At 35.5% G+C, this 16,776-nt stretch overlaps 1 protein-coding gene across 5 annotated transcripts in view; it reads left to right on the top strand.

Moving 5' to 3' along the window:
• The window catches only part of ATP9B (ATPase phospholipid transporting 9B (putative)), a 158,897-nt gene that overhangs the window by 59,386 nt on the left and 82,735 nt on the right, over positions 1 to 16,776 (top strand). For all 5 annotated transcript variants that reach the window (XR_004061703.1, XM_030971882.1, XM_030971881.1 and 2 more), the window contains exons 8-9: positions 2,999 to 3,093; positions 11,027 to 11,107. Coding sequence is in view for 4 of the 5 variants with exons in the window: in XM_030971882.1 (XP_030827742.1) it covers positions 2,999 to 3,093; positions 11,027 to 11,107 (176 nt within the window). In the remaining variant the exon portion in view is untranslated. The remainder of the gene's footprint in view (positions 1 to 2,998; positions 3,094 to 11,026; positions 11,108 to 16,776) is intronic.

The following is a 16,776-nucleotide window of genomic DNA, read 5'->3' as shown; positions in this document are numbered from 1 at the left end:
GAAGTTTTAATTTTGTGCATTCTTCTTCATATGTAGCCTTATGAAAATTTCTCATGTTCAGTGTGTAATTAAATTTTTCTTTTTTAGTTTTTTCTTTTTGTAAACAGCTACTTTTGATTGGTAAATACTTAAAATATTTAATGGCATTGCTTAAATGCCTCATTTTTAAAAGCAGCACAAACTTCAAAAAAATTCTTATGTGCTGTAAAATAATTGGCAGGTTCAAGAGTTATTTCTGTCTTCAGAAGGAATAGTAACTCCTGACATGTATAGATGATTTGGGGATTTTTTCTTTTTCTGGCAAGTCATATTCGGGTTATAAATGTAAGAGACTTTTCACACTGTCCTCAAGCATTCTTCTGAAGTATGTAACACAGTTTTTACAACTTTTTTGTATGAGCTTTTTGGTTTTAATTTTGTTATTGAGGGAGGAGGGTGCAATGCTTCCAAGCATTTTAAAATGGAAAAATGAAAATACTTATTTTTTTCAAAAGACTTCGATTTTTAGAAGTTTTATGTACTGCTGACTCAAATACCTCTCAAAGGTAAAGTACATGTGACTTCCACATAATACACAGTGGAGAATATTTAGTTTTACAAAATTTAAAGGTTTTTGGTAGGGGTGAAGAGTTCTTTTTTTATACTTTCCAATTACATATTTTATCTTCCATGTTTATAGCTTAGTTAAGCTGGGTTAACTTAGAGAATAGTTGCAATTACTTAGTCAAATCTACTGCAATGTTTGAGGTGGAGGAGAGGATTGTATTGTTTTGGTTTTGCTTTTGTGATCACTATTGAGAGCTGACTTGGCAGAAAGCAGTCCTTTTTTCTGGATAAAAGGGAAACAGGCTATGAGATAAGTTATTGATGAAATTAACTGCTGAAGTGAGGAGGAAATGCAGCTGGCCAATACATGTCATAGTGTGAGCTCTATTAAATGAATATATGTGCAGTCAACCATTCACAGCAGCCACATTGGTCTTGAACTACATTGATCTATAGTATAATTCTAAATGAAATTGATGCAAGAGAGCAACCATTGACAGCAAGGGTAAAGAGAACCATGAAATGTCTTGTACAGGAAAAGTATGATGGAGAGTAGGCTCATCTATGCCATGGACAGAAAATGCAGTGATACCGTCGTGTTTCTAGGTACGTCACACTTCATTATAATGCAATGGATATTGCTGACTCTTCAAAAAGTGCTTTATAGTATTTTATTCTTAGAAGAAAATTCATAAAGAATTCTATTGAGAATTTAAAACCAGCTTTTCAAGAACTTCAGACATAGCTTTGCAGCTTGCATCTCTGAGCTTTGGGTGAAATTTAGCTGTGATAATGTTTTCTGAGAGCTGTCTATATTAACATTTAAAGATTTGTTTATTTACAATGCCCTTAATATAAATAGAGCTGTTACATGAAAGCTTGTAAGATTCTTTGAAGTCTGTTGTGCAAAAACACTACCTTTTAGTCAGGTACAATTTCAGGTGGCTTTTCTCTCAAGCGTGTCCTTTCAGGCAACCATTCATCAAACTGCTTAATTTGCAGACTTTGATGGATAAAACATTGGGTTCTATTAGACTTTACTTACACCAGGGTCCACTTGTCCTATAAAATAATCTCTCAATTTATGTTCACTGGTAGGTACCCTTTCTTGGCATACTGCCTTGACACATTCTAGCAGACTTTCTTCTTGTCTATAATGAGACTCAAATCTGGACAAACTCCTTTGCAGTGTTTCCTTCTACTTAATTGCTACCACATCACTTCTAGGGGTAAAACTACTTTGTTAGTTTTTATTGGATTGGTTGAAATACAGACAGAAAGATGTGTGTGTTTATATAAATGTCTGTTTGTTAAAATTTATTAAAAGCTTGTAAAGTCTATTCTTTGCACACCCATAGCACCCAGTAACAATAGTGTATACATTTGTTTAGGTGTAGTATAAAGGAAATTGTAATTACTACTTCAGAAATATTTACGGCTTCTCTAGTGTAGCAGTTGTGAAGAGTGTTGCTAAAATTTTATCACCTTTTTAAAAGGCTTCAAGCTTAATAGAATGGCAGTTAATTTTATATTTTTAATAGATTTGCAGTGTTTGCATGTGGTCTCTTTTGAATCTTACATTAATAATGTATGTAATACTCCAGACTTGATGATATCCATCAAACTAGGTATGTGGGTAAGGGTAGGCTCTGCAGTGGTCTCAGTTTTCTGTTCCTTCAATCCTGGTCTTTGGTCTGTACAGCACACTGATTTTCTTCAGTGTATATCAGTGTGTATCTTGAGTTTCCCTCATATCTTAAGTACTTTGCATGTGTTGACCGGTTTCTTTAGTTTTGGACCACCAATAGTTGCAGATAATTCAAAAATACTTCTTTTAAGTATCATACATTCACATCCACGTTGTTTTGAATGCTGTCCATATTAAGGACTTAGGAATTTATTTTTTTTTCAGAGAAACCAGGACACAATAAGCAATGAAAGTTTTTGATGTCATACCAGCATAGAGAAAAAAATCACAGTATTCTGTAGTGTTGGAATTGTACAAGTGACAGAATTACATAAAGAAATGAAATTAAATCTTTTTCAGCTCAAGTTGAAGTTGTTTCTCTTGATGATAATATTTGAAAACCTGTTCAGAAACTTTGAAGAAATCTGTAAATGGTTTTTAAAGGATTCTCATATCCATCACAAAAAATGATGCTCAGTGCCCATGACAGAATATTATTTCCATTCCTGTAAAATGTGGCCTGAATGTGGGTAAAATTAGACATATTGCTAATTTTATTAGAAAAAATGTTGCAATTGTGTGATATCTAAAGCATTCCTGGAAGAGAGCACAGAGACACTCCAAAATACAAATCTTTTATATCTTGCATATTTATTTTAAAATGGTTGTAAATTGTGGTTTTTTCCCACTTTTACATATTTTTAAGCCAAACTGAATTTTTGAAATTATTGAAATAATAGTTTGATGTCTCTTTGTAACTTCAAGGTTCATGTTTCATTCGAACTGACCAGCTGGATGGGGAAACAGACTGGAAACTGAAGGTTGCTGTCAGTTGCACACAAAGATTGCCAGCTTTGGGGGTAAGCATTCTGTTTGCTTTTAAGTTATCTTCTGTGTGTGCATCTATATCTGTTATCCAAAAGATTGTTACAGTTACTGTAAGTGTTGAAAAATACCTGTTACCAGAACCTTAATTTTTACAGTAAATAAGACACAAATATTCCTGGTTTTGCATTGAGAAGAAACTGAGTCAGAACTGGATTTTTATCTTTCCGCCTAGTGGTTCTCATTGTTGTCTACACAGAGATTCACACTCTCCAGAAGCAAGTCACAGTTACAGTGTTTTCAACCAAGTGTTAGACTGCAAGTACAAATTATTCTTGTCTCAGGAACCATTGCTTTAATCACTTACTTGTGAGCTTGGGAAACAATAGTCTGCTCCTGGAAGGTGAAGTGCTTTTTGTTGTCACCATTCTTTCTGATCCAACTAGGTGCAATGTGCCAGTTCTTGCAAGCAGAGCTCTCTAAGAGTGGCCTAAATGTGGGTATTTTTTGAGTACATTCATTTGTTGTGTCACAAGTAGATCTAAAATCATGAAAAGGAGCACAAGTGTGTGTGTGTATGTGTGGATATATACACATCCAAAATAGACATATATCTACAAAAGCAAATGTAAAATTGTATAAACGTCTCCTTTACAAGCAGCTAAATTATTTCCTTTGTACTGGGAAAGCTTTCTGTTATACTGGCTTGGTAATAGGAGACCTCCTTTGAAAACATCCTCAAGTTACAAGCTCGTGGAAATTTACCTCTAGAGAATTTCTGGTGTTTTTACACTAAATCTTTTAAATGTTTTATTAAAGGCAAATACACCTTAAGAAGACTGTTTATATTCCATCTCAATAGCAAAAGTGTTAGATTATCTGCTGGATCTTAACAGGACTTCTGCAGTCACACTTCCAGAAATAGAGTTGCTGCCACAGTCATACTAGCAAAAAGGAGAGGTTTTCTCCTGTGTTCATATTCTCTGACTACTACCTTCGCAAGTGACAGAAGGAAGAAGTAGTTACATTGCAAATGCACTTTGGAGGATTTCAGAACAAGGTTTGGAACCAAAGGTTGGTCATGCCAGACAGAGATGCCAAGTCAGGCTTCAAGTCATGAATTCTGGTGCCAGAACAGACTTTAACAAATATTCTGTAACCTGCAGTTGAATTTAGTGTTTGTAATAATGCTTCTCCTGTTATTTTTAATATTTAATCAAGGCCTTCTCTTGTATTCTCATTAAAAGAAAATCATATCCAAATTTGGGACACATGTAATGTGTTTGACTAAAATACAGTCAACTTTCTATCTTGCTTTAATTTTTTTAAAATTTAATTTAGTAGTACTTCTCCAACAGTTACTCCTGTATTCAACTTAGGTGTTATGTTTTGTTTGTCTTTTTTTTTTTGAAACATCACTGACTGCAGTTGCAAATACTCTGCAAAGCACTGCCTCAGTGTTTTATTTGTTGATTATAATTTTGATATTCTGAGCTTAGAAGTCTTGGTCTACTGAGGCTGATGAAATCTGGAGTAAGGTACAATGCAGAGGCTTCTCTGCATTATTCTTTGGAAAAGAAAAAAACCCTTCTGCATTGACTTTTCTTTTTCCCTAAAAAATTCAAATACATGTTTAAAGTTTTTCCCTTCTTGTTAGGAAGAAAGCATGGAATTACCTTTCTAGCTTTCATGTTAGGAGGAACGTGAAATTTTTGTATTGTAATTTTTATATGATGTTCTTTGTTAAAAAAAAATTATCAATAGACTTGATAAATAAAGCATTAGGCATCTATGGAGATAATGCAAAATTATGGCTAAATCTGTGCAGTATGATTTGGAGAACTAAATAAACTTTTCTAGACTAGTAAATCAGAAGTGATTGAAGTTGGGATGTCTGCATTTGAATGGTGGGACATGCAGCCTCACCTTCCTGCAGACATGAAGGTTCGCTTCAGGAGTGGTTGTTTTGGGTGTGAGGGGAGGGAAGGCAAGTTATTGCCAAGAAATTATTTGTTCATCTAGGAAAAAATATAGTGGGGTCAACTATACAATGCAGTAACCATTTCTTCCTTAGTTGTTTCCACTTAGGGCTATTAACCTCCATCTAACTGTTCTGGGCTTCTTGCAAGATCTTTATACTCTCCCTCTTGAGCTGTAGGTGACCTGAGTCACATTGTAAGTGTGGTTAATCAGGAGCTGCTTCCACTTAACACACCTCTCCTGGCTACCAGCAGCATATGAAAGCCACAAGCAGTTGATGTGCCTCTACCCTTTCTCAAACCACTCAGTTATTGGTGCTTAACAGGTGCTAGACAAGGCTTTGTCTGCATAAGCTGGCATTTCATCCTGAAGTGACTGACACTGGGTGTAATACTTCCTGCCAACTAAACTGAAACACTTCCAAATTATTCTGCTATGGGGTATGGACAAACCACTTACACCTGGTGGTTCCTCATTGAGCTCATTTTAAATGGCTGCTCCCAGCAAGACTTAGACTGTTTGCCATGCTCATGTCACATATCTGCTTTGCTCCTTAGCCCCATCTGTCTGTGACTTACTTTGGTGGAGTGGTAGGCTAATGAACCCAAATGTAGATGGTTTTTAAAGGATTCTCATATCCGTCACAAAAAATGATGCTCAGTGCCCATCACAGAATATTATTTCCATTCCTGTAGAAAAGCGCATTAATAATTAGATTTCTGCAAAGATGTTTTTACCTTTACTCAAATTACAGTGATATGCAGGAGGGTCAGTCATGTAAAGAAACTCTCTGGATAGACAACTTCACAGATTGGTATGGAGGTCTAAGCAAGCTATGAATACCAAACTAACAAAAAATAGCATTATGAAACTATTTTACTGTCAGCTTAATTTTGTGCTTTATAATATAGTTATAAGCTATATTTGTATGTGGGCCCTACAGGAAGTAAAAATGTAGTCCCCAGAATGATTTCGTTATAGTTACACAGCGGGGTTCCCTTTCTGTACAGAATGCCAGGCGGATCGCACAGTGACCCGGCCGGCTGCCGTGTCCGGCAGTGCAGCCGGTGTGTGCCTGCAGCCCGGGCTCCCGGCGCGCCCGCTCCAGGCCCGGCCCTCAGCGCCCCTGCCGGCTCCCGGCCCTCGCTGCGGCACTCGGCAGGGCGGCGCAGCCCTCGGCCCCAGGGTGAAATCCCTATGGCCGTGTGCTGAGCTGGCACCCGGCGGCTTCTCCGAGGCAGAGCCCGTGCCAGGCAGGGCAGCGGGGTTCAGTCTCGGCGGTTCTGCCCTCTGCCCCTGGGCTGACGTTTTGGGCTGCTACTGGATGGATTACATTATTCCGGCCAGCCTCTGCCCGCAGTGGCCTCCAGAGACTCATCACGCATCCCTGCCACAGTGGCTTCTCCACATGTTAATGATGTACTTCAAAGCTGAGACTTACAGTTCATGCTTCCATATTGAAATATATTTTTAATAATTTAAAAATACAGTTTATGCAAGTTGAACATAAAATAGACTATGAATAGTTAGCTGTAGTGTTGGATAGACTAAATTTGTCACTCATTTTGATTTCTTTAGTTGTAAAAACATAGTCATTAAGGCTGTGAAAGATCTCTAAGACTGTTGAATCCAGTGAACAGCTCCACTGTGTTCACCACTAAACTGTGTACCCAAGTGCCACATCCACATGCCTTTTGAACACTGCCAGGGATTCCACCACTTCCCTGGACAACCTGTTTCAATGCCTGACCACCCTTTCTGAAAAGAAATTTTTTCTAAGATCTAATCTAAACCTCCCCTGGAGCAACTTGGGGCCATTTCCTCTGCTTCAGTCACTTGTTACCTGGGAGAAGAATCCAACCCCCACCTCGCTACAACCTCCTTTCAAGTAGGAGAGTGAGTATCTTGTGTTGGCATGAACTGTCAGCTGTGTCACCAGAGCAGCACTGTAATCCTACCCACTGTGGCACCCAGAACAAACAAACCGGCAGACCTTCAGAGCTTTTCTTAAAGAACAGATGATACCACCAAGATGATCGGTACAGATTTTGTTGTCTTTCTAAAGCACTTAATGTGATCAGAGAATTAAAATTTCAACAAGTCCCTCAATGATGGCTGAGCAGCAAATATGGTAACACCTGGATTAGGTTTCTTGCAGTTTCATAGTTATAGGTGGGACAGTTCTGGCAATACACAAGTTCTGAGGCATTCTTCTCTACCTTGTGTGATCAGCTATATTTATTAACAGCAGTGAGGTCACTGTAATTTTCAATAAATGGTGACTTGCTGATTTATATCAGAAGATCCATACGGCAGTAAACAATACCATTTACATTTAATTAGTTTTATTGAACCAAAGGCAATTTTATTTGCAATGAACTACATGTTATGATTAAGAATGTATTTTAATGATCTTTAAGTAAGGTGAACAAATGTTGCCCTTGACCTAATAGAGGAGATTTTTCTATGTTATTGATAACTGTGGTGATTTTTAAATTGTGAAATGCAAAACAGAGCATTTTCATTATTATACCATCACAAAGTCATTTTCTGACTTGTAGTGTAGAAGAATGAAATGCATTCCTCTCAATTATTATTTTTAAGTATGAGATAATTAAATGCATATCAATTTTTAAGAAAAACTCACCTACTCTTATATAAGAATATTTTTTTACTTGAGATTAAAGTCTTTCATATAGTTTTTTTAATCTAGAACTGTTACAATCCCCACCCAAATGTGTTTTTCTGTCTTGAGTAAGAAAATAAATGAGATCATTTTACCTTATTACATCCTAAAAGTGATGTAATTTTAGATGTAAAATACTGTTTCTATTGAAGGTATCAGTAAAACTATTTGGCTTCAATGAATCAGCAGTTTGATGTATTAGTATGAAAATAAGTCTTTATTGAAGCTGAGTTTCACAAATCCTCCATTAGTTAAATCATTAATAAAAAGTAGTTGCCTTTTCTAAAAATAATAGAATCAAATCCTTTGTTTAAGGTGATTTGCTTTCTCCCTGCTTTTGTATAAGGGAAAGCAATGACATAACTGAACAGGGTAATTTTTTCTTGCCTAGTGAGCAGAAATTATATTTATATGTAGTGTTGCTTTCAAATCTTGATGTCTCCTTGTTAAAGTCACCCTCACAATTTCTTTCAAGACATTGAGAGGAGAAATGCAGAGCTTTCATACTGGAAAAGCAGCACTTGGGGAAAAAAATATATTACAGTAACTTTTCCTGGTTGTTGAATGGAGTTCATAGGAAATTTATCTTCTGTAATGGTATCTTTCTTCAAGTTTTTCTTTCATTACCTCGTATTATAAAACTACCATATTTTATTGGCCTGAGAATGGTGTCCAGTTGGAGTACAGAACATTTGGCTACAGCAAATAAGAATCTTTAACTCTTTACCGTAATAATGAAAAAATACTTCAGAAATCTACTGAGCTCAAGTTATGTGCTCTTATGTCTTTCTGCTACCCATGAATTAAATGCCAATGGGATAACACCCAAGATTTCACTCAGAGCATAGGCTTTTTTATTTTTAAAAAAAAACCCCATGCAATTCTGGAACACTATGCCAGTTCTAGCTTGTAGCATTTCAGAGTAATGCCAATAATGTGCAGATTTCAGTTTTTCACAAAGGTAAGTCTGTTTCACGGTTGAAATTAAAAAAATAAAAAAAAAGAAAACAAATTTACATGTTAAATCAGAAATAAAAAAGGGAAACTAAAACATAAAAAGACACCAAAGGAATGTAGATAGGTAGACAGAATTTTTTACATTTGAGATGAAACAAAGGAGAAGATCACAGTAGAAAAAAATAGATTAGAACTAAGGAAAATATATTACTGTACAAATGCCAATTCACTTTAAAAAGGTGTATATTTCTACTTTCTTTTATTTTAATTTTGCTTCCCACTAAGGCGTTCTTTGAAAAGAGAGAAGTGACGCATTTCACTAGCAGTTTTTATTGTGTATATGAGCATGTGTGTGGTATTAGTTTTCTTCTGTTATTCACTACTGAGAGACTCTTTATTTTTCTTTGCATAATAAAGCACATAATAGCTTAGATTAGCTAAATTGTAGGTGATAACAGATTGGAGAGAAGTGAATGATGAAGATATAGGACACCACATGTGAATTAGTTTCATATGAATTATTTCTCATGAACTCGTTGAAAGTAGGTTGGAAGAACAAGGGTGCAATTAATGAACTTTGTGTGATAGACTTCAATAAATGACTAGTGGTTTAAGATTAAGATAAGTTGTGAGATTCAGTGTTCAGATTTCATTCATGTTTTACAAGCATATGAAATATAAAGTTTTTTGGAAGCTATGAGAGATTTCTTGTCTGCAGAATATAAACACAATTTATTATTTATAGACCTACACGTTTTTAAACTAAAATCAAACATATTTCATAAATGTACACTGGATTTTAAGAAAGCATTCCTTGTCATAATGAAAAGCAAAAATATAGTGATATTCATCAATCTAGCCATTGTATCAGAGATAATAAAGGATATAAATATGTTGGGCTTTAAGACATGAACACAGATAGACAATTGCACTTTTAGTTAATTTTTTTTACTATTCAAATTGTGAAACATTCTTACATTGAAAGTTACGGGGGAAAAAGTAATGGCCTACTTTTAAAAGTAGCATTTGTGCCTAGGTGTGGTTTATATGTCCTCGAAAGAGGCTGTAAAATTAATTCTGCTTTGAAAGGCAGCACATTCTTGTTAGCATGAACAGGGTATTGTACCCGTGTAATTTGGTCCCCAGAGATGGTGTTTGATTAGCCTTTTGCAAGATTCATCTGGTAATAAGGGATGGAGATAACCCAAATAATTAGGTGCTACATAGAGTGGGAAGGTGTACAATCTTGCATTTGATCAGAGATTGGAATTCTTAGATTGACTGGGAGTTGGTATCAAGCATCTGCTCCTCTCCAGAGTAGAAATTGGACTGTTGTGTATTCATGCATAAATGGTCAACTCGTTTTGAAATCCCTTTGCTGCTGTTGGTTCGTATCACCTAAAAAGCACCAAAAATTTGCTTTTGTGATTGAAAAATTCCTTTCTATCACAGTTTTAGTCTGTAGTATTTTTGCTGTGGAAGGTGCATGTTTTAGAACAATTATTTGATGAAATAATTGTTTCAGAATTTTAAGGTGAACCTCCCTGGGCCTCTAGGGACAACTCTTAAGATCTAACAATCATCAGATTTATTAGGGGTTTTTTTCTTTTGTTTATAGTATACTGACATATGTTTATAGAGGCTGCTACTGTACTGTCTTAGGTGTTTCCTATTCTTCTTAGTTTTAGGGTAGGAACATTGGTGGATTGTTTGCTGTCATGAGTAGTGGTTCCACATATTTTAGACCAAATTTTATCAGACTAGTTTTGATGTATCCCTGAGTTTAAAGATTTGAGTACTACCTGTTGATGTAGTCAGGCTTTCCTGAAGCTGGTAGGGTTTTCTTGTGGGGTTTTCACTGGGGTGCTGGAGCATTCAAGAGAACTCAAATCCATTTCATTGTTGCCTTTTGTACTCAGTTGGCTTTGTCCTTGCTGGAGAAGTTTTTTTTTTTCCTGTTTCAGTAAAAGCCCAACCAACAAACAAATCAACCCTCCTCCCTCGCCCACTTTATTTTGAAAAGGACAAATATCTGGAAAATATTGTAAGATTACACTATTATTAATTATAATGAGGCTGTTAAAAGAAATTAGATAAAAATATCTAACTCATAAAAGTAAAACAGTTTAGTTTTTGAACTATCAACACATTAAGGATATCAACTTGAAAGTGATTCCTCTATAGCCAGATGTACTGGAAAAAAACATCATGTTTCTTAGTTGGGTAAAAGTTGTGTGAGCTTAGTTTGGGGTGGTTGGTGAGGGTCATAAACTGGATTCTTTACCAGGTCTTCAAAATCAATGATTATATTTAAGTAATAGTAAATACATTATTCTGTTTTACAGGATCTCTTTTCAATCAATGCTTATGTTTATGCTCAGAAGCCACAACTGGATATCCACAGTTTTGAGGGTACTTTCACACGGGTAAGTAGTCCATGTAAATAAATTTTCTACTTTCCTCTTTAATACCTTAGTCCTACATGTAGTGTCAACTTTGTACCAGGTCTTTCCTTGACTTTAGAGCAGTATTTTTTCCTTTGTTCCTGCCATGGCAATGCTTCATATAAAAAATATCCTGTTAAACATTTATGGCAGAAAACTAATGCATAAAGAATATCTGAAAAAATCTGAATTGGAGAGTTGAATATTTGTTGATTGACATCACTTTAATCTTTTTATGTGAAACTCTTTGTGAACAGTATACTGTTTCCAGGCATCTGATGTATTGTTCATATATGTCAAAAACTGACAAGTTGAATAATAGCAGTAGCCTGAGACAATGTATCTGCTAGCTTATGTGCAATAAAAGTGTGCCCTGTTTAACAGCATTTCTGCTGTACTTCTAAAGTTCAGTTTTCTCAAAATGTAGAAAAAGCTAAAAGCTACTTATGGGGGCTTTGTATTGAATCTCTTCTCCACAGATGATTACATTCAAAACTAATTAAGAAAATAACAATGCAATAATATCTATGTCTTGTTTCTGTTGTTTTCTAAAGGTGGCCTGCTAAAGTTGACCTTTTAAAGCAGTGTCTTAATAGCTAGTAATTCTTTTTTTTTAAATAGATTTACAGTTTTGTAGCAGTATGTTAGCAGATATAGTGATTATTCTGTTTGTTTCAGCCAAACTCAGTGGTGTTAGACTCATTCCTCTTGATGGTTTGTTTGTGACAGCGGTCACTGGGGTTTTCAGGTGAGGTGAGAGACGAGAACGTTGACTCCATGATCAGAAGGCTTGATTTATTATTTTATGATATATATATTACATTATAACTATACTAAAAAGAAATAGAAGGAAAGGTTTCCAGAAGCTAGCTAAACTAAGAATAGAATAGAAAGAATGATAACAAAAGCAGCTCTCTCAGACTCTGTCCGAGATAGCTCGGTCCTTGATTGGCCATTAATTATAAACATCCAAGATGGGCCAATCCAGACGGACCTGCTGCATTCCACAGCAGCAGATACCCATTGTTTACATCTCGTGGCTGAAACTTCTCAGCTCCAGCAGGAAAAATCCTAAGAAAGGATTTTTCATAAAAAGGATGTCTGCAGCAGTTTGTTTCTAAAATAATTTGAGAGAATTAACTGCTGGGGAGGTAAAGAGAAGGGTTTTTTTCCCCGTGACTCAAATTGGTAATAGATTTTGTTTTGTAATTGGAATTCCAGTTCACAATTGTAAATACAGTGATGAATGAGATATTGCAGTTGCTGGCTCTCAAAGACCAATTTATGCTGGTTCCATAGTCCATGCTGCCTACAAAGTAAATGTCATTTGTTCACATCTCCTAAAGCAGTAAGCAACAGTGTTTACTTAAACCTTGTATTGACCAATTGTCCGAATGAAACTTCTATTAACAGCTGTAAATTCATATTATTCCTCTCAATAGCTAAGTGTTTAATTTCCTACATATATATTGAACTCTTTGTAATCTTTTTAACAATTCTGGTATAAGTAATTGAGACATTGGGAAATCATCACAGTAATTTGTGTTGTGGGTTCTGTTTGTACACGTCATAAGAGCTGTATGATTCAAATATCCCAGTGTGGGTAAATAACTGTGATGCGTTTTATGGTTTCGGGATTGCATATATGTTTTTTTGAGTGCTTCAGTAGCAAGGACAGTTTAAACTGAACTTGTGTATTCAGTTTAAAGCATCTGAAGGCATTGCCCTCAAATTTGGTTCACAGTGAATCACACTAGAGATTTTTCAAAGGTTGGGTTTTGTTAGTGGTGTACCTTCTGCATTGTGAAATGCTGTTTTAGGACACTTGTTCACTGATTTATCTTTCTACTTTTGCTGTGAGCCCTTGCTTCTTACAATAAATCAGTTCTTGCATCTAATTTCTATTTTATGTTAAAGCAAAAAAAAAAATAGTGTGCTTAGTGACGCTAATGCATACATTTTTTCTACTTAAGCATTGATGTTCAAAGAATTCTTGCAAGGGCAGGTTGACAGGGTAATAGCACATTGATTTTTCTTTTTCTTTTTTCCCCCCATTATGGAGACAGAGTACTAACAATGTAAAAGACAAACTTAGATAATTTCAAAAAGTATGTGTCCATAAAACAAACCAGAAACTTGGGAGAACAGTGCTGGAGTTTTTATGGGCAAGCCAGGTCTAAGTACAAATCTATCCACAAAAACCCTGTGAGCTGACAGAAGATATATTTTGCAGAACACCTGCATAATCATGTCAGGAGGCATAAAAGCTTTGCTGTACTCTAGTGATATCTGCTAGCTTCACATTAAGTTGTTTTCCATTGCTCTCCATAGATTTTGGTGTGGTTTTCCATTGTTCACCATAGATTTTGGATATGCAGTCAGTGCATGAAAGTGTGTGTGTGTCCTTGCATGATCATGTCTGGCCCTTGAATAATGGCATAAATTAATTCCTCTCCTTTCACATTTGCTAGACAGCCTATCAAAAAACAATACATGAGATAAATTAGTGTTTTGCGGAAATTTATGAGATAGTTTTATTTGTTCTGAGGGCATCATCCATGTCTTTGCTGAGCTTATTTTTAAATAGTGGTGTACAGAACAAGGATGTAAACAGATATAACTACTAGAGTTTCTCTTCTGTATGATGCTCCTCTGTAGGCTTGATAAATGAAGGAGCAATTTCATCAATGCTGAAAATCTGTAAAAAGACAATAAAAGGTAACCATATTTCTTATACCCAACTTTTACCAGTTAGAGCCTAAAGAGTATTCTAGAGCATTACATCAGTGTATATTGGCATAGCCAGTGTTATGTAACCTTTGCTTACTTCTGTATAGGATCATGGAGAGTCTCTCTTGCTTTTAACTTTGGCTATTTTTTGTTTAAATTTAGGGGTTACTTTCACTATTCCCTTAAGAATATTTTCCTTTTATTTCTTCTATATTGCAGCTCTGTTCTGTCTCCATAGTCTCTTCATTTACTTTGGAACTATATCTTAATTTTTTTAGATTCTAATAGCAATCTTAGAAAATAAATGCCATTGAGTTTGGTTCAACTACCTCAATAATCTTTTTCTTTCATATGGTACAGAACTATATTGTATAATATATATAATTTTTTATAATATTGCATCTTGTTTGGTGCTTAAAATAAACCTACCCTGATGTAAAACCTGGTGCATGTAGCTTTATTCATTTATGAGTAGAATCTCTGGCCTGATGCTAATTATACAGATGTTTTCATGGATATGCCTTGCATTTTAGTAGAGAGAACATTAAGTCACTTTTTTCATTCATGTTTGTTAAAGAATTCCCTGTTTTGAAGCAATGGTTGTGTTCACTTCAATCTGGCTTATTTTTATGTTGCCACTGAAGAGAATGGCATTATGTTTTGGAAATCCTTTTGACTCCCCTTCCTTTATGCCAGCAGTAACAACTATACAGACAACTTGACTAGGGAGCTAATGTGTATGGAACCTAATCTGACCCTGTCCAAAACACATGCCAGTAAAAGGAACATAGCCAGAAAAATTAACTGTGGGGTTGGGTTGGAGAAGGAATCTCTTTCAGTGATTCACGTAAATTAATGTGTATTCCACTTTCCTACAAAAGTTGATGGGGGTTGTTGTACTGTATCCTGTCATGCAGGAACAGAGATAGAAAAGGTCAAATAGAAGTGGTACACTGGTTTACTCAAGGATTAGGGATTTCATCTCAAAGACCTCATTTGTTATTTACAAAAATTTCTAAAAAATTATAGCTTTGAAATTTTTTAATGACTCCTTGAAATTTGTCATGATCTTTGGTCAGCTGTATTATGAATTCATGAAAGGACTTTATGAAATTAATAATGAAAGGACTGAAAATGGGTTGTATTCAATTTTTATTTCACTGATCATCTTTCCTTTCTCACTGCACATGCATGAGCTGCAGATTAATTTCTGCAAAGAAACTATAGACGATTTAAACCTCTATGATCAGTGCAGCTCACAGATTAAAAAACTGAGCCTGAATATGGAGCTTGAATATAATACTGAACTACACTATTCTGGTAATGAACTTAATTCAGAACCCAAAGACCAAGAAACATACAGCTGCCAAATGAAATTTAACCCAGCAGACCTTAAGTGGAAACTTTGTCAGCTGGACAAAGAAGCCCTTGTATGTCAAATTTCTGCTATGAGAGCAAGTGATGGATTTCATTTAACCCAAAACATTCATTGTTCTGTTAGTGTCAGAAAATTTGCAGAAATATCTCAACATAGGTCTGGTCTTACTCAGGAATTGCAATTCTTGTCCTTCCCTGCTTTTTCTATCCCTACCATCTCTCTAGAAGTACAAATAAAAATAGTGTGAAACAGCTAAACTCATAACCCTTAAATGCACCTTGTATTTTTCATTTGAGTAACTTAGGACAAAAGAAAAATAAGGGTAAGTCAAAAGAAAAATAAGGGTAAGTCAACATCTGTTTGGGCATGCAAGGTGTGATATTTTGGAAATGGAATGAACTGAAGAAAGCTGAAAATGTTAGGTGAGGGCATAATGACATGAAAGTATCATAATGAAATAAGCAGAAGATAAGGGATTGGCAGACCCTTCTGTGGATGAGCATGAGTGGAAAGAGAGAGAGCTCATTTGGTGTTTTCCTATTTTGAATCACCTAAAACAAGGTATTTCACTAAATCTTGTAGCAGTGTTAGACATTGAACAAGTGACCTTTTCCTAACCCTGTTGTCAGCTCTCCACAATCATTGCAGGGCTTTTGATTTCTTCTTGTAATATGGAAGAGTTTCACAATTCAGTTTTACAATATGCTAACTGAAGAATAAGGGAGAACAAAGGATTTACCTGGCTTTTAGTATCCTGTTCTTGACAATAGCCAGAAGCAGAGTGCTGGGAAGCAGAATACAACTAGAGTAAGGACACAGTAGTTCCTCCTGAAAAGAGCCACCTGTTTCTTAACACAAGATGTGGGAAATTTCCTGAGTTAGAGCTGTTTTCTGTAAGTAACTCACAATGAATTTTCCTTCTCTAAATTTACCCAGTTCACCCTTGAATGTGTGTAACCTTTTAATATTGAAATTGGAGGAAGTTACACAGGCTAAGTACATATTTAAGAATGACTGCTTGTTGTTTCAATTTTGTTGACTTTATTTATGACTTCTTTCTTCTTTGGTAAAAATAAGCAGTACCTATCCTCCCTTTTAGGTGCTTGTTTCATAGATGTCTGTCATATTTCCCATTAGAAGTCAGGCTTATTTAGTTATATCTAGTACAGAAGCTATGTTGACCTCCCTTATTGCTCTCTTTGAACATTTTCCAGTTCTTTTTACTTTCTGTTTGGAATAAACACAAGAAATAATCACAGAACCCAAATAATCTGGGAATAATTGTAAATCAAACCAGGAATCTAAGCATTAAGATGTAGGAGTATAACAAATAATTCTTGCAGTACTAATTATTGAGGTAAGAATCAAAAATAATTCTCCTTTTTCGTAATTTAAGGCTAATCTTATAGAACATTAATGATTTTTCACAGAATATTCTGAATTGTAAGGGACCCACAACGATCATCAAGTCCAAATCTTAGTTAGTGACTCATAATGGGGATTGAAGGCATAACCTTGGCATAATTAGCACCATGCCCTAACC

The sequence above is a fragment of the Camarhynchus parvulus genome, chromosome 2, assembly GCF_901933205.1.
Source record: "Camarhynchus parvulus chromosome 2, STF_HiC, whole genome shotgun sequence".
Lineage (NCBI taxonomy): Eukaryota > Metazoa > Chordata > Aves > Passeriformes > Thraupidae > Camarhynchus > Camarhynchus parvulus.
Note: the sequence above shows the minus strand (reverse complement) of the source record. Positions and strands in the feature narration are given on the sequence as shown.